Source organism: Symphodus melops (genome assembly GCF_947650265.1).
Source record: "Symphodus melops genome assembly, chromosome: 12".
NCBI lineage: Eukaryota > Metazoa > Chordata > Actinopteri > Labriformes > Labridae > Symphodus > Symphodus melops.
The window spans coordinates 1609731-1627205 of NC_136702.1; the positions used below are offsets into that span (position 1 = coordinate 1609731).

The following is a 17475-nucleotide window of genomic DNA, read 5'->3' on the forward strand; positions in this document are numbered from 1 at the left end:
ATATTCAACCAATCCTGGATAATAGCTTCTTAAACCCTTCGATATTATCAGATTGATCTCAGAATTCTCTTTATCAGTGCACATTGTCTTACTAGCTGCAAGTAAATTTACATTTGCTGTAATTTTGCTGGTACATGGGCCTATTCCATATACACTTATGTTTTTAGACATTTAAAAACAGACTTGTGATAAACATGAAAAAGAGTGCAAAATATAGGCGATGTACTGTATGTGTAGAAGATTTCCAAGCAGGCCACAAACACTTGGAAGTTCAATAAGGCCATCGATACAGAGACAAAATGTGCAGCTGAGTCCACGAAAGCTTTAAGACCTCAGAGAAGACTGCGTGAAGATATAATCTCTCACATGGTTCTTTAAGTTGGTCTTACTGCTCCAAAAAATTGTTTCAAATGTCCCAGGTCAGGTCAGGAAGGTCAACCATAAGCCAAACCAAATCCCCCCACCCCACCCCCCCATTTCCTCCTCTCACATCCCCCCTCTGGGTTTCCTGTCAGCCGTCTGTGCTGCATACAGTCGTGTAGCCTGAGAGGCCTGATCCAGTCAGTTATCCTCTGCAGCCTGCTGCAGCAGCAGAGCGAGGCGAAGGAGACCATATGTTGCTTGGATCAGATACACAACAAGTAATTGGCTACGAGGAGAAAGGTCAGCTGCTGAGAGATTTCTGACATGACTAAGAAATCCCCCCCCCCCCATTACTGTATCTCCAAGGCATCACTAATCTGTTCAACACTGTGACTTAGACAACACAGTGTTTCTATCACATCGTACCAAAGAACGCCTAAAAATCTTCTGAACAAGCATTTTCCAAAACCTGATGAACTACCTGTCTGAGCCAATTTGGCAGGACAGAAGGATCTGAGTGTTTGTGAGTAGGACCTTGTGCTCCATTAGTCAGCAGTGACGAGGAAGGTAATTCCCGACAGGTGGGGTGCACCTTCCTACTTCAGGAATGTTGCCTAACATGAAGCAGAACTGAAAGAGAGGGTGTGACGTGTAAACCTTTAACAGCCATCATGCAATAGAGTTCAATTTAACTTTTATTTAAAAACTTCTCTTCAGTGTTTTTAGGGAACACTGAGCTCTCAGATGGTTTATTATTATTATTTTTCGGCTAAATGGAAATGTTTGTGGAGTTTTTTCATGTCTTGTTCCTGTTTTGGTATTCTTCAGATTTTTGCAGCTGTACCTGTGGCTCCATCTGCTGGACAACAATATAATGCACACTTCAAAGTCCAAACAGTCTTACACTGCACTGTTTTTTGTTTAACAGATCCATTCCTCTGCAAGAGCATCCAACAGGGGAGGATGCTAGTCCTGATCAGTGGGGGTGGCTCTGGGACGGAGCTCACGGTCTTGCTTTCTCAAGGTGTTTTTGGGACTAATCGGACAAAAACACCAGCAGAGAGATTCACACTTGACAAACCTGGTGACATCCTGGCTCTCACTGCCCATTGGTTGAGTTGTGGTGATGCAGCAGGGTAGGTCGTATCGGTGCTGTCACTATCTGGAGCTGGCATAAAAAAATAGCTTGTTTCTGTTGAAGGTGGCGATGCTGTTTTGGTTTGTGTGGCAACTTCGGGCATCATGACGAGTCTCCTCAGAGCACTTCTCCTTTAATCAGGGAACAAACACCTCGTGTTCATCTTTAAAGCAGAAGAAATCAGAGTGTGCTGATGAAAGTGAAACCTTCATGATCATGGATTCAGGAACAAGATGTCCAGAAACAAGAATACGTAATGTATGGTGCGCCCCCCAGTGGCAGCCAAGGGAACGTCACCTCTAGATGAAACTGCTACTGACTTTTGACTTGGCAAAAACTTTATTGAGACAAAAATATTTAAAAAGTAGTAAATATAAAAGAGAGACAGAAAAATCTTTCACCTCAGCACACACACACACTCTCTCTCAAACACAATGTAGTGAATCCGTTCATCCATTCGTCCAAAGATTCTCCTCTCTCCTCTGATGCTGCAGGTTTCCCATGATGCTTCGTCACCAGCCAAACATGTACTCCATCGCCTTTGAGACAAAGCTGTCGTCCTTTCTGGGCGTCTGTCTGTCTGCTACCACCTGAAGACATTCATGAATCTTTAAGGTCAAACATGCGCACAGCTCAGGTTTTCAGGTCAGAAGAAAGTGAGCGATGAGTGTTCACCTGGTAGTCGCTGCTGGAGCTCCTGTAGGCGGCACTGAGCGGCCTGATGGCGGAGCGAGGAGTGGAGGGGAGAACGGAGGAAGAGAAGGATGTGGAGAGAGGAGGAGAGGCGGCGACACTGCTGTCCATCACACTCTGAAGAGGAGAAAGAAACATCAGCATCAGGATTATCCCGACTCCAATTTGACTCCATAAACCGATCGATGTCTGATCTGACGCCACAGAAACTGTCTGCAACCAGTATGGGGTCAATTCTTGTTTTTATTGCAGGCAAACACCTGCACACTGTCTAAATGGAACAACGACATTGACACTGCATTTGTGCAGTTCAGAAAATTCTCCATCTTTTCCTCCTGCAGCAGCGTTAGCTCCAAAATATGACTTAAGATGTGAAGCTTTTTACATCTTCAATACTTTGATTGTAACCAAAAGCAGCAGAGCACCAAACATGTTGACCACTGCGTTCAGATTTGAAGCGACACAGAGAAGCAATCAGACGAGCCGTAGGGTAAAGAGAGGCACTGACCTTGTCGATGCAGGGTTTGACCCCCACCATGATGGCGTCTCCAAACACTTTCCCATCTTTAGACAGAGCTTTCCTGGCCTGGAGTCTGGACTGATACTGAAGGTGCATCCAGTTACCAGGAGACGCCATCTGTGGGGGGAAATCGACACGTCAACGACGGCTCCACTTTGTCCTAACAGCTCAATCACATCACAGAGGGACTGTTTTTCTCTTCTGCTCTATATGCCAAAATACCACCAAACAGATAGTTGTAGAGTGTTTTATACTTTCTATATACAAACACACACACACATATATGACAGCAAAGTTTGTGTGTCTCACCGTGTGTTTGAGGATGTTTCCATACTGAGCAAACTGCAGCAGGATGTAGGAGGCCGAGGCCGGAGGAAAACTAACAAACACACACAAACAGTATTTTAAAGTATTTTCATTAGAATAGGCTGGAAGTTTTAGTTGTTCATTCAGCAGTGAGATTACCCGAACACTGTGACCCAGGTCTGGTCCAGCTGATCGTCCGAGGACAGAGACTCTCCCTGACTGTAGAAGGGATCCACCTGAGCTGGAGACAGGCACAGCTGCTGCACACCTGGAGACACAGAAGACACTTGACATGTGGCAGCTTGATAAAACCTGGAAGCAACAAAGGGCCGAGGTCGGACTCGACAGCACGACTGCTGCTGTGAGGATGAAAGCTCGATGCATTTTCTGTTCCTATAATATCAGGGATTATTTTTTGTTGCCTTGATAAAATGTGATTTTTAAGTATCGTATCTGAGCATTACATTCTGGTATAACAACAACCCAACAAAGGTTTTCAAAATCATTTTGAATAAATATTATAATGACAAATGTTACAATAATCAGATGTGATGATGGAATCAGTGAGTTTGTGTACCTGGAGTGGAACCCATGCGTGCAGACAGAGGAGACGGCATCACAGGAAACGACTAAAGAGAGACATTGAGCGAGTTACCAAATCTATCTTATGATTTATGTCCATCAGCCAGGCACAGCTCCCTGGATACTCACCTGCCTGTGTGTGTGGAGGGGCGACGCCACAGGTACCAAGTCGTCGTGTATACTGCGAACAGGCGGGGCTCCACTCTTGTCTTTTGGGGTGGGGACAACAGGCTGAGGGGCGGAGCCTCCTCCTCCACCTCCTGCTGCAGAGCAGAGTACATGACACGCTGATGAATCAACAGAACAGTTGATCTGCACATCGTGCATGTCTTTCTGCTCGTGACTTCAGTGCCTACCTGTGCTCTCCATGAGGGGGGAGGTCAAGCTGAAGGGGCGTGGCTGGGGGGTAACCGGAGCAGGGAGGTCTCCCATGAGAAAGCCAGGAAGAAACTGAGCTCCAGAGGTCGGCTTGGGAGAAGTAGGTGATCCGAGGGTCATCGGTTCAGATCCCACTGAGAGACACAGTCTTATTTAACTAATAGAATGAGGCCTGCCTGTCTCTTTAAGCAAGCCTTGTGATTGGCTGGCAACTTGTCAAGGGTGTAACATCATCGTTTCACTCTACCTCTCGGATAAAAAGGTTTTGATTAAAAGAGATCTGGTCTGAGCTTTGCTAACATAGAGTCAAATATCTGCTCTTATCTCTCTTATCTTTGGTTACCTGTGTAAACATTCATTTTATGACCTTTCATAACCCATACAGTGAACTACAATATGAGCTTTATCTTTGATAAAGTAAACACCGTGTTTGTTCTTAACGGGCTAACACATCAACACAGCAGGAATATGTTTATGGCACAATCATTTAAATACTTAATAAATCAGGTTACCTTGGAGCTCCATCTCTGCTTCGTTTCTTTCTGGCCGCGATTTTCAAAAGCCGGAAGTGACGCCAAGCGAAGGGCTAACCAGTTAGCTGACACGGCTAACAGTCACTCTACCTCTCTCTTCTGTGTGAGGCTCTACTTTCTGTAGATGAGTTCTGGTTCATAACATCGATCTATTTACAGTAAAACAGCTTAAAACAGCCTCTCTCTACTGTGAGTGTCTCTGAGCAGCGTGGTGGATCTAATGGTGCGAGCTAAAGCACTGTGCGGCTGGATGTCAGGGTGACTTCCGGCGCATGTAGACTACGTCATTGAAATAAGAGTTCACGTCTGTAGATCTTTTTCTAAATCTGAAAGTGAAAGGTATGTTAATAAACATAAAACATTTTTAATTAGACGCCTGTTTGAATGTCATTATACCTGAATAATTACTAATCTTTTTTATTATTATTTTACTTTGTATTTAAGTTTTTTAACAGCTCTATTTTTTTATTCTTTGATTTATACTTTCAAAAAAAAGGATAATCCTTTTTTCATCTCAAAGACAGTGAGAGGATTATTTTATTAAACCTTTAGGCCCAAAAATGAGACATGAGGCCTCTTAAAAATGATCATCTATCTATGGATAAAGTACATTTCAAGAAAGCTGTAAAATTTTGGGGGGAGAGAAGAAGAACTGAGACATTACTGATACTAAACCTGAGTTATTGAATATTTTCAATATATCTTTCTTCTGTTCACTTGTTAATTTAATTATTTTGGCTGTTCTGGAATGTGCTTTTAAACGTGTGTCCCTGAACGCACCACGTTCGTCATCAGCGTGCCGTCGACGGTGACGAGTTAAGTCAAGTTAACAAAGTTAATATCACGTATATCCTTTCAGAATAAAAGAGCAACGTAGGTCTTTGATTTACTGCCTGGTTGTCAACAAAACAACATATTTTTAACTTCAGTATGATCGTAGAAAATAAATATTCTGTTAGATGATTAAATACTTCAGCATCAATAATATAACTGCATGACATGCCTTTATCTTGTTTTTGAGAGTTCAAACTTCTGCACGCTCACTGTCTAAACTACCAGTGGTGATGATTCTCCGATCTGGTGGGGCCCTCGGCGAAAATCATTTTATTGCCCCTCCTGCCAGCGTTCATGATGTCTGCTGATTTCTTTTTTCTCTCCTATAAACAGAAAACTCGCTATCGTTTTTGTTTGCAAAGCTCAGCAAGTCAAATGAGTGGGTTCTTTCAGATGGGGCCCCCTAAGGGAGGTTTCCTGCTGTTGTTGTAAAATGTGCACATTTTGGGCCATTGCTTTGGTTGAAGTTTCTCAGCCCTCAGGGTCCCCCTATACTGGTCTGGGGCCCCAAGCAGTGGCCTGCCTTTCCTGTTGACAAGCAGCGCCTCTATAAATTACACAAATAAGTTTGCAATGTTTCAGTGCCAAAAAAGGGAAAATGTTTCATTTGTGCTAACATGTCAGATGATAAGGATAATAAAATGGACTTCAGGGGTTCAGTAATGATTAGAGCTTGTCGACAACATCCGACTTTTATTGTGAAACGAAGTAACGGAAGCAGAACGAGTCAGCGCCTGAAACTTGATGCCGGTCCGGATCCGGATCCTGATGCGGATCCCGATACTTTGAGAAGTTGAGACACGTCTAAGGTGAGAAAGCTGCTCTTACACTTGAATCCAAACGTGTTTAAACGTCAGATAGAAATAATCTGCAGTTTCTGCAGATTAAAACATCGCAGCGGAGCTAATTGGCTAATCAGCGAGCAGGTTGTTATAGCAACGGCAGATTGGGCAGCTAGCTTAGCTCAGTTAGCTTGTTTGAACCTTTCTGTTGTCTTTAGAAAATAAACTTGAATAAACACATGTGCCTTTAGTTAGAGGCTGTAGTTTAACCTGTTCACTGCATATTGGTAAATTATTGTAATAGAGTGTATATGTGTGTGTATTACTCATTGTCATTACATGGTGATCTGTCTGTATTTATAACATTATAATACATAGTTCTAACAGAGGATGAAATGGGGCGTGTTCGGTTTTTTACATGTCCTATTTTTACTGCTGGGAAGTTGTCTAAAAGTTTGATACTTGTCGATTTTTATATTATTGATCAACCTTATCGAAATTGTACCTGATATCTAAAAACATTACTGAAGGACTCTGTCACATTTTAAAGAGAGAGAGAGAGAGAAGCTCCAATCTCCTCCACTCAATGAGAGAATACAAACCTCACTGAGGAGCAGGTTAAGGTTAGTTTCCCTCATCGTGTGTCTACAGTCTCATTCTGTGAAATAAATTGTCACAGAATCGTATCGTGAGTTTAGTGAGTCGTTTCATCCCATGTGGCAGCTGTGGATATCATTTGATTATAAGTTCATATGTCTGATATCATGACTTTAAGTGTGTTTGAAACTTTCAACCCAAGAGGAGATGCAGAGACACCGATCTTTGAAATGACATTTTATCCAATCAGGCGAGAGCTGCCTGCACAGGGTCAAAGTTCATATATTCTTAATGACTTAAAAATACATATTATTTTTTCCCCCTCAGTCTCAGTCAGTCAGTCTGAAGCCTTATTTGAACTTTCATCAAACATCTGAAAAGTATATTTACACAAAGACGGACAAGTCATGGACTTGTGGCTGTCCAAATAAAGATGATGATGATGAGTGATGAAGAGAAATAGTTTGGATTCCACTTTGTGAGCACAGCCTGAAGGATTGGGGGAGGTGGACGGCGATAATTGGCAGCAGACACTCCTCCTGACACTCTCAGCCAATCCTCCGCAGACACATCCGACACCCGGGGGGAGAGCGAGAGAGAGAGAGAGAGAGAGAGAGAACGCTGAGCAAACAGTACAATTACAACAAGTGCTGTAAACTAGCGTGTGTTTTTAAGGCGCTGCGGGGGGGGGGGGGGTAGTAGCACCAACGATGACAGAACACAGTTTGTTCCCGTGTGTTCCAGTTGCTGGTCATTACTGGGAGGACTGGTGGTGATGGGGCACAGGGCCGTCCTCGGGGTTCGGCAGCATCACGCGGTCGGGCTGATTCAGCGGCTGCTGCTCCTCCTCGTCCTGCTCGTGGCCGTCGTGGCGGAGAGTCGAGACTTTTACAAGCTGCTGGGGGTCAACAGGGAGGCGACGACCCGAGAGATACGGCAGGCGTTCAAGAAGTTAGCGCTCACCATGCACCCCGACAAAAACCCCGTGAGTTCCTCTGAGAGACACCCGCCTTTGATTCACTCTGAGACGTCTCGCCATGTGACGGCAAACACTTGAACACATGAACGTTCTGATGTTTCAGGGCGACCCCTCAGCACACGAGAAGTTCCTGGTGGTGAACCGGGCCTACGAGGTTCTGAAGGACCAGGACCTCAGGAAGAAATATGACAAATACGGAGAGAAAGGTTTGGACGAGCAGCAGCAAGGCGGACGCTACGAGAGCTGGAACTACTACAGATACGACTTTGGTGAGGTCGCACGGTGAGAGACCACGTCCACTCATGATGAGATGACTGATGACTGACTCTGTCCTCCTTGTCCTTCAGGTATCTATGACGATGATTTGGAGATCATCACGTTAGACAGCGGAGACTTTGGTAAGAGCGTCTTCTTTTTGTCTCTCACATGTTGCACCTCTCAGACACTGTCACGTGTTTTTGGTGCGTTTGTGTTTCAGAGGCAGCCGTGAACTCTGGAGAAATCTGGTTCATCAACTTCTACTCGCCGCGATGTTCTCACTGTCACCAGCTCGCTCCGACGGTAATGTGACACTCAGACGAGATAATAATAATAATAATCCTCTCCTCTTCGTCAATGAAATTAGATAAATATAAAAATGGAAGAAAAAAAAATCGCACTGACACATGTTTTAAACTTGTTTCAGTTCTCTGTCTGGTTACATTTCTTCTCATGTCTGAACCAAAAGAAGTGTTAGAGCGGCAGGCGCTCAGTCTCTAGAGACTTGGGAACTGAAGGGTTGCTGGTTCAAGTCTCCCTGTCTCTCTGTAACGCCCCCCGTCTGCCTCTCAGTGGAGGGAGTTCGCCAAAGAGATGGACGGAGTGATCCGGATCGGAGCGGTGAACTGCGGAGACAACAACCATCTGTGCAGGAGGAGAGGCATCAACAGCTACCCGAGCCTCTACGTGTTCAGAGCGGGCCAGGTGTGTGTGTGTGTGTGTGTGTGTGTGTGTGTGTGTGTGTGTGTGTGTGTGTGTGTGTGTGTGTGTGTGTGTGTGTGTGTGTGTGTGTGTGTGTGTGTGTGTGTGTGTGTGTGTGTGTGTGTGTGTGTGTGTGTGTGTGTGTGTGTGTGTGTGTGTGTGTGTGTGTGTGTGCCGTCCATTAACTCTTAGACAGATATCTGCAGCAGCTCTGACGGTCTTCTTCTTGTGTTTACACTGCACACAAACCTGCATGTTCACATGATGAGTAATACTCACCTGCTGACTCTAAGTCACAAACTTTACATTCAGCGAGGCGTGATTCTGTTTTCTTGAATTACGCTGAACACACACACACACACACACACACGTTTTTATTTCCACAGAGACCCGAGAAGTTTAACGGGGAGCGGACCAAAAACAACCTCATCAACTTTTCCATGCAGTTCATCATGACGAGCGTCACCGAGCTGTGGCAGGGTAAACGTTCCTCCTTTAAGAGTGTTTTGGTCTCACGTTCAGGTCTTTCTCGTTGTGTGTGTGTGGTCTGAGCCGTGTGTGTGTGTGTGTGTGTGTGTGTTCTTCCAGGTAACGTGTTCAGTGAGATCGAGTCTGCCTTCTCGTCCGGCCTCGGCTGGCTGATCACCTTCTGCTCCGACACTGGAGGTAACTCACGCACGGCCACGCGGGAGAGGCGAAGCAGGAAGTGTTCCTTATGTTGTACTCACCTCGCTCTCTCTCTCTCGCTCTCTCTCGCTCTCTCTCGCTCTCTCTCGCTCTCTCTCGCTCTCTCTCTCTCTCGCTCTCTCGCTCTCTCTCGCTCTCTCGCTCTCTCGCTCAGATTGCCTGGAGTCAAAAACACGACAGAAAGTTGCTGGGATGTTGGTGAGAGTCATTTCAAGCATCCATACTTTTTTTGATGGCAAAAGACAAAATCTTCACCTGAGATTATAAATAATCAAACCTGAAATCAGTTAAACATCGGTAAACAGTGTGTGTGTGTGTGTGTGTGTGTGTTCTTGTAGGACGGCTTAGTGAAGGTGGGATGGATGGACTGCAGCTCACATGAACAGCTCTGTGAGAGTTTCCAGGTAAGACTTAAAGCTGCAGCTTGATGTTGTAGTTGTTGTGTTTGACCACCAGGTGTCACTGAAGAGCTTCACTTCTCACCTGATGTGTTCAGAGAGGATTCAGAAGTCTTATCAGCCAGTCATCCTTCTTCTGTATTTCAGGTGACCAGTGGAGCGACGGGTTTGTTCCCACCTGGAAGCTCTCTGGATCAACAAGGCAGCGTCCTGGTAAGACACACACACACACACACACACACACACACACACACACACACACACACACACACACACACACACACACTGACACACTGACTGTGTGTGTGTGAGTCAAAGTATCACAAAGTGACGTCGTGCTAAAGATTAGATTTGTAAAAACAGACAGTGTGCATTTTTCACATTACCCAGTTTAGTGCCTTATGTCTTTGTTGCCGTGGTAACCGAACCTTTGTGTTTGTGTGTCAGTGGCTGAAAACGCTGGACAGCAGAGACATTTATAATCTGGTCCTGGATCATCTTCCTGATCTGGAGCTGCTGACCAGCGAAAACTTTGAGGTACACGTTCATAAAACAAACCGCTTTAAAAAAGCCAACACACTGTATAACATCCAGCTCATCACGTGTCACTTCCTGTCTCCAGAGGAAGCTGGCTCATCATCGCTGGTTGGTCAGTTTTACGTTTGGAAACAAAAACTCCGCCTCCAACGAGTACAAGAAGCTACAAGCTGCGCTGAGGAATGACCACATACAGGTATCTGTCTGTCTGTCTGTCTGTCTGTATGAACCTCTACCTGTCTGTCTGATCATCCTCCTGTGTGTGTGTGTGTGTGTGTCTCTCTCTCCAGGTGGGCAGAGTGGATTGTGTGTCCGACTCTGGATTGTGTGAGTCTCTTTACATCCATCAAGCGTGCGTGGCCGTCTTTAAAGGTCTGGGAATCCACGACTTCGAGATCCACCACGGTCAGTCCAACACTCGTCTTCATCCCTAATGACAGGAGACGTCCCCCCTGCCCCCTTACATAAGGGGACATGATTGGTCTGAAGCATGAGTGTCTGTCGTCTGCAGGTAAAGACGTGCTGTACAACATTGTTGGATTTGCGAGGGACAGCGTCAGCGCTCATGTGACCACTCTGAGACCCGACAACTTCCCCTCGAACAGGAAGGAGCCCTGGCTGGTCGACTTCTTCGCTCCGGTTTGTGATTGGCTTCTTTAAATCTTGTTTTTGATTTTGATTGAGTTTCCCCGGCTCAGGAACAACTCCAGGTTTTATTCCCAGACTGTAACGATCTCAGCTGCATTAATTACACATTAATCCTTAAATAAGTGTTTCAGGCTAAAGATGTGCATCATGATCCAAAACCACCCGCGCACCAGAAAACCCCCGTTAGTGTCAGCAGTCGTTCCGTTAACCAGACTCGTTCATCGACAGGTGATAAATCCTCAAAACGTCTCTGCCTGGCGGCTCCCTGTTTACCTTCAGGGCTGGAGGCTCAGCCGTTAACACCTGCAAATCAAATAATGGACGTGATGCAAGCAGGACTCAAACTCAGTGTGGCACGTCAGCGCAGAGCCAACAGGAACTAATAACCGTCCAATAGGAGCTGAGATCGAAACGACTGTGCTTCATAAAGTCTGTGTTAAATGTGAGCTTGATGTTTTCAGTGGTGTCCTCCGTGTCGAGCCTTACTGCCTGAGCTGAGGAAAGCTTCCATCCAGCTGGCCGGACAGATGAGGTTTGGCACCCTGGACTGCACCATCCACCACAGCCTGTGCTCCATGGTGGGACAGATTGTACCCGGACTGCACCATCACCACTGAGCCCGCAGTCGGCATGGATAACTGAGTGTCCCTCTCTTTCTCTCTGTTTCTCTCAGTATAACATCCAGAGTTATCCCACCACGGTCATCTTCAACCGCTCCTCTGTCCACGAGTATGAAGGGCAGCACTCGGCTGACGGCATCCTGGAGTTCATACAGGTGATAAAACATGAAGAAGCTCTTAGACCCGACCGCGCCTGCTCAGGTTGAAAAAAAAAAATCTGTTTAAATAAAACGTTTGGATTTGACAAAGATCCAAACTAGTCATTAAAGACACAGTGGCCTGCAGCATCACTCACAGGCTCAAACTGCTACATGCATCAGCAGCCCTGCACAACAATAGTTTAACCTGAAAGTGTTTCACTTTCTGTCTCTGCAGGATCTGGTAAGTCCGTCCGTGGTGGTCCTGGATCCTTCCAGCTTTGCAGACAAAGTAAAAGGTAAAAGAAGCAGCCAACCTGAAAGATTTGACTTCAGTCGCTCTCTCACCGACAAGTTGAGAAGCCTTAAAAACTCAGTTCACGGTTCTCTCGCTCTCTCTCGCTCCTTCTGCTGAACATTTCAAACGTTTCCCTCGTGTCACGTTGGTCGCAGGTCGCTCTGAAGGCCAGGTGTGGGCGGTGGATTTCTACGCTCCGTGGTGTGGTCCGTGTCAAGCTCTGAAGCCGGAGTGGAGACGCATGGCTCGGGTACGACTCCCAGAACGTGTTCAGACCAGCTGGAGTGCAGCCATGTGACCTATCTCACCCGTGTGTGTGTGTGTGTCTCTCTTCCTCGTGCAGCTGCTCTCGGGTCAGATCCAGGTCGGCTCGGTCGACTGTCAGCAGTTTCAGTCGTTCTGTCAGAGTCAGAACGTGAGAGCCTACCCGGAAATCCGCTTGTACCTCGGCAGCTCTCGACAGCCAGACCGCTTCATGTACGTACAACATGTACCGAAAAACACATTCTGTGTTCGCTCCGTCACATTCGATGTATGAACTCGTGAGGTTTGATTCAGAGCGTTGGCGGTTTGTTTTTTTTGTATCAGATTTATTTACTAAATCATCCGTCTGTGTGTCTCTTCAGGAGTTATAATGGCTGGCACAGAGACGCCCACACACTGAGATCCTGGGCTCTGAGGTGAGTCACCTTTCCTTCGTTCAAAGATTCAGTGATTGGGATAATGCGGATGATTAAAGTCAAACTGTCTGATTTCAGCGCTTTACCCCGCTCGTCTGTGGACCTGACTCCAGACACCTTCAGGACCCTGTTTCTGTCCAGTACGGATCACTGGGTTCTGGACTTCTACGCTCCGTGGTGTGGACCCTGTCAACACTTCGCCCCAGAGTTCGAGGTCTTAGCTCGGGTACGACATCTTTCAAACCTCCCCTCCTGCAGAAGTGTCCTCTGAGCGGAGGTTTGAAAAGTGTGTGTGTGTGTGTGTGTGTGTGATCGGCAGGTCGTTAAAGGGGAGGTTCGAGCGGGGAAGATTGACTGTCAGACTCACCATCAGCTCTGCCAATCAGCCGGCATCACCGCCTACCCGACCGTTAAATTCTCTCCGTACCTGGGAGCAAAGAGGGTGAGCGCACACACACACACACACACACACACACACACGCACGCACACACGCACACAAGTGCATGGCATAAAGAAAGACCCAACTGAACACGGTGCTCGAATGATCTGTCACACTCCTGAAAACATCCTGACACCTTTTGGCACAAAAAAATAAATAAATAATTAAAAGTGAGATTTGAGTTCTTAAAAAAAAAAAAAAAAAAAAAACCCTTCAGGATCAGAGTGAAGGACTGGAGGCTGACGCAGCTTGTCGTGTTTTTACAGCACCAACAGAGTGGAGAACACATCAACAGCCGAGATGCTAACGTGATCGCCGACTCCATCAGAGAGCGGCTACGACAGCTGTTGCCACGGTTACAAAACAAAGCCAAAAAGGTAACTCTCCTAAAAGCCGAAATACAAAAACAAACAAATCAAATATGAACGACAGTCTGATTCCTCCTCTCTCTCTGCAGGACGAGCTGTGACGACGTCAGGCTCTGTAGCTGTAATCTGATTGGTCAGAGAGGGACAGAAGTGGATGTGATGATCGATCAGTCGACACTCCTTTTTTTTTTTTTTTTGTGAACGCACAGAGACGGACTGCACACTGACTGTTACTCTGCTGTAACGAATGTACTGAAACGCTCGAGCCTTTATTTCTGTTTGTTTTTCTGTTTGTCTCCATTGTTTGTATTTACTCTATGAAGTAAAACTGTGGGACACGATATACTGGACACACACACGCACACACACACACACACACACACACACACACATAGTGTTGTATTTTATTGATCATGTGTCAAACTTTCAAATAAAACACTGTTTATTTTAAAATAAGTAAATGTTTGTTTCTGATCACGCTCGTCCATCATCTGCAGGAGAGGTCACTTAAGTTTAGATGTTTCCCGGTGAATCCAGCAGGTGGCACTGTTGCATCTCTGCTCAGCTGATCTGAACAATGTGAAGACATCAGGATGACGGAGAGTCACAGGAGGGAGATTCAGCAGAGCTCTGGGTCCAAACGCATCTAAAGGCCTGAAACAGAAAGAAGCTGTGCAGAGAAAAAGGCCCTTACAGATATCTATCTTAAAGATCTTCAGATATTCAGATGAGGGTTCAGAAAGAGTTCAAACTCTTCTCTGATTTATCTTTAGTTTCTTCTCATGTGGAGTCAGAGCTCAGGTTCTCAGGGAGGCTTTGTTATGTGTGTTTTTCCCCCTCCTGTTTGGACACGAGAGACTCTTTTGTCCCTGTTGTTGTTTCAGAGACCTCAGTGTGCACTGGTGACTCAGGTAATCCACTTTAATAAGCGTGGAGCAGACGGCTCATAACAAAAACTAAATCCAGGAAGCGCATCAGTCTTGAGAGCAAAGATTTCTTTGGTCGAATCCAGGCCAGATGACTGTGCATCCTCCTCCGTCATGTGACCGGCATCTGGAGCTATACAACACAGGCGCACCGCAGAGGTGACTGGGCCGTGATTGGACACTTCAGGACAAACGGCATGAGATGAGGAAGGAATGAAGCTTGACTTCGAGAAGTGTTGGCACGCTAAAATCAGGACAGGAACGATCATCGTAACCATGTGTCATTATTCTGTGGCTTACTAATGGATAGATAGATACCTTATTGATTTTTTTAAAACCTCATGTTTGATGTTAAAGAAGTCAAGAGAGAGCAGACTCATTCCTCTGTGGACTTTGAATGTCTTCATGGAAAACCACTGACATCTTTTATTCCCTTAATTATCGTTATCGTCAGCAACCGAAGAAATACTCCAAACAGCAGAAGAGTCGTTTGTAATTTCACGTCTGTTTGTTTTCATCAGCATTAAATGTCTTCTATCAGATTTTACGTTGGCACACTTTAAACACACACACACACACACACACACACACACACACACACACACACACACACACACACACACACACACACACACACACACACACACACACACACACACACACACACACACACACACACACACACACACACACACACACACACACACACACACACTTTTTCGTGTTTTTCACGATGAATCCAAATAAAAAAGTCGAAGTTAGAAATTCTCACGAGGGAAAAGTCGATCATTTAAAAGTGTTTTCTAATACTGCAATTAACTAAATGACCTGAAGTACTTTCCCCCTCTTTAATATTATAAGAGCCGACCGTATCCCCCCCCCTCACCCTCCTCCCCCTCCTCACCCTCCTCACCCTCCTTCTCTTTTGTGGGCAGCTGGAGGTCAGCATTGACGCAGCGCTGCTCCATAAACCACTGGAACCACTTACTGTGCGTGCGTTCTATTGTTTCATGATGTGAAATGGAGCAGCAAGTTGGACAAACACTGGCTGAGGCATTGTGGGAACCAAACATGTGTACAGTGTGTGTGTGTGTGTGTGTGTGTGTGTGTGTTTGGAAGCTGACGTCAGATTGAAAATGGCTCTGTGTGTTGGACTGCTGAGGCTTTGGCTGTGCGTGTTTGAGTTGGAGAGGCTGCTGATCATAATGATTAACGCACAAAGGAAATTCCCACCAGATCTGTGAAGGTTTTAACCTTTTCATTGCAGCAAAAAATAAAAAATAAATAAACAGGAAGACTTCTTTTTTTTAAATTCAGTGCATGCATTACTTTGGAGACCCACAGAATGATGCACCAACATCGTGCTAAAACCCCCGTTAATGCTCCACTGAATGAGGCTAAGTGTTTAAAAAATAAAACAATGAGAGCTGGCACATGATGAATCATATCACAAGAGAAGCTCCGCTGAATATTCGACTTAACCAGGGTTACACTGAACACAAGAAAGTGTTAGACCAGGTCAGAGCTGAGACACCAGAGAGGTTAAAATGACACGTGAGCCATACACAACACATAATAAATATTGTACCATGCTGGGAGGAAAATAACTACGCCAAATGAACAGCAAGTTCAAACAACCAGGAGTCAACTGGCTGCAAATTTGACTAAATCAGGGCACCATCTGAAACTGGAACAAACAGAGGCCAAATCAAGTGGGAATGCTGATCTATATCCAACATATCTGGAAATACGAAGCTTAACCCTTCGCTGGATACAGGAGCAACTCAGGGACGACACACACACTGATGTTGAACCTAACAAGAGATTCTCCCCTTTAAATATTGGATCAAATCAGAGCTGAACAAGCAGAGAATATGTCCCAGAACTGAGTAAACTTTGGACCCAAAACCGGTCTTTGAACATCCGGGCCAAAGCCAAGTAAAACCATGACAAAGACGAGATCACAGTTTGGACCAAATGGGCTGAAACAACGCCAGGAGATATTGGAACAAACTGGAGTGAAAACATGAGAATAAATCAGGATAATATTTGGTCCAGAAACACAGGTTGAGTGTTGGAATATTGGTCCCATTAACATGAGACCAAAACCTCTGAGCTCAGAACCAAACGAGGGCTTAACGCCAGAACTGAATACTGGATGCTGGACTAAAAACCGGTCCAAAAATGTCATCAAACCAAAACTTTACCAAAGCACACTTCAACCCTAAAGTCCAGTTTGTTTGACTTGTGTGAGAATACCCAACCAGACCGGACCAGAAACACCTCTGCACTTCAGAACAAACACCAGCACCATGCAGTACTTTACAAAAGCTTTGCAATATGTGGATAATTACCTCGGCCTAAACACCTGAGCAGATTGGACCTGAACCAGATCTGTGTAAATACCCGTGTAAAGAGCCAAGACACCTCCGTATGCTGGATCAAATCTGTGCCGGCCCAAACTGGAGTCCAATTGGAGCTGAACTGATTACTTTAAAAATGACTTTTCAACATCATGAGCATAATTTCTGTTTTTCTTTTGTCACTGCTTCATTATCGAGCACTTGGTGGGATATAAATAGTTTTTCCACTTCCTGCCCTCGAGTGTTGAAAAGTCACTGGATGGATCTCGAGCTTCTTTCAGCGAGGTCAGTCAGGATGAAAATATTCAGTGTGTGTGACTGTTTGCTGTGTCAGCACTCGGGAACATGAATAGAAGCACTCAGGCCGAAGGAACAGACTGCACCTTATACCAACACCAGGTGTGTTTTCAGTCAGGCCGTCAGCTGAAGTCAACGTGGAGCATGGGGGGGGGGGGGGGGGAGAGGGGGGCGGAGGGGGGATAAGGAGGTGTAATAGCAGTAAATCTATGAAAACATTTTCTCTCTCCTCTCATGGAAACTGCAGCTGAGAAAACACGGCTGGAAATTAGCAGGCAGGAACTACTGGAAGCACGCCTACACACACACTGAACATGCTAACACACACACACACACACACACACACACACACACACGTTGAGGCTGCTGCTGTTTTGTTGAACAAACTTAACTCCCATCAGTGAGAAACAC

The 17475-nt window shown here is 45.6% G+C and overlaps 2 protein-coding genes across 5 annotated transcripts; one reads left to right on the forward strand and one right to left on the reverse strand.

Moving 5' to 3' along the window:
• Positions 1-1821: 1821 nt before the first annotated feature.
• Positions 1822-4804, reverse strand: nup35 (nucleoporin 35). Of its 3 annotated transcripts, none has more exons than XM_079358387.1 (9): positions 4493-4804; positions 3959-4114; positions 3732-3859; positions 3598-3649; positions 3180-3288; positions 3024-3093; positions 2703-2831; positions 2177-2311; positions 1822-2091 (listed from the first exon to the last, which is right to left on the reverse strand). In XM_079358387.1, exons 1-9 carry the CDS (start codon positions 4503-4505, stop codon positions 2014-2016), a joined length of 870 nt encoding a protein of 289 aa, XP_079214513.1. In that variant the 5' UTR covers positions 4506-4804; the 3' UTR covers positions 1822-2013. The 3 variants fall into 3 exon arrangements, with proteins under 3 accessions (XP_079214513.1, XP_079214512.1, XP_079214511.1); XM_079358386.1 differs by having other exon boundaries at positions 3732-3862; XM_079358385.1 differs by having other exon boundaries at positions 3732-3865.
• A 1213-nt stretch (positions 4805-6017) lies between these two features.
• dnajc10 (DnaJ (Hsp40) homolog, subfamily C, member 10) lies at positions 6018-14307 on the forward strand. Of its 2 annotated transcripts, none has more exons than XM_079357106.1 (25): positions 6018-6156; positions 7451-7711; positions 7809-7974; positions 8053-8103; positions 8184-8266; positions 8537-8668; positions 9052-9145; positions 9254-9331; positions 9507-9550; positions 9691-9756; positions 9898-9963; positions 10198-10287; positions 10373-10483; positions 10578-10692; positions 10799-10926; positions 11397-11513; positions 11609-11710; positions 11931-11991; positions 12146-12240; positions 12334-12467; positions 12617-12670; positions 12749-12896; positions 12990-13112; positions 13377-13487; positions 13568-14307. In XM_079357106.1, exons 2-25 carry the CDS (start codon positions 7502-7504, stop codon positions 13577-13579), a joined length of 2391 nt encoding a protein of 796 aa, XP_079213232.1. In that variant the 5' UTR covers positions 6018-6156; positions 7451-7501; the 3' UTR covers positions 13580-14307. The 2 variants fall into 2 exon arrangements, with proteins under 2 accessions (XP_079213232.1, XP_079213231.1); XM_079357105.1 differs by having other exon boundaries at positions 6020-6156; positions 7471-7711.
• The last annotated feature ends 3168 nt before the right edge of the window (positions 14308-17475 follow it).

Coding starts and splice junctions, on each gene's coding strand:
- dnajc10 (XM_079357106.1), top strand. CDS start 7,502: ATGGGGCACAGGGCCGTCCTCGGGGTTCGGCAGCATCACGCGGTCGGG. Junction 9,757..9,897: donor AGCTCTGTGAGAGTTTCCAG/GTAAGACTTAAA, acceptor TCTGTATTTCAG/GTGACCAGTGGAGCGACGGG. Junction 10,484..10,577: donor TGAGGAATGACCACATACAG/GTATCTGTCTGT, acceptor CTCTCTCTCCAG/GTGGGCAGAGTGGATTGTGT.
- nup35 (XM_079358385.1), bottom strand. Junction 3,866..3,958: donor CCCCCTCATGGAGAGCACAG/GTAGGCACTGAA, acceptor TCTGCTCTGCAG/CAGGAGGTGGAGGAGGAGGC. Junction 2,312..2,702: donor TCAAACCCTGCATCGACAAG/GTCAGTGCCTCT, acceptor TCTCCTCTTCAG/AGTGTGATGGACAGCAGTGT.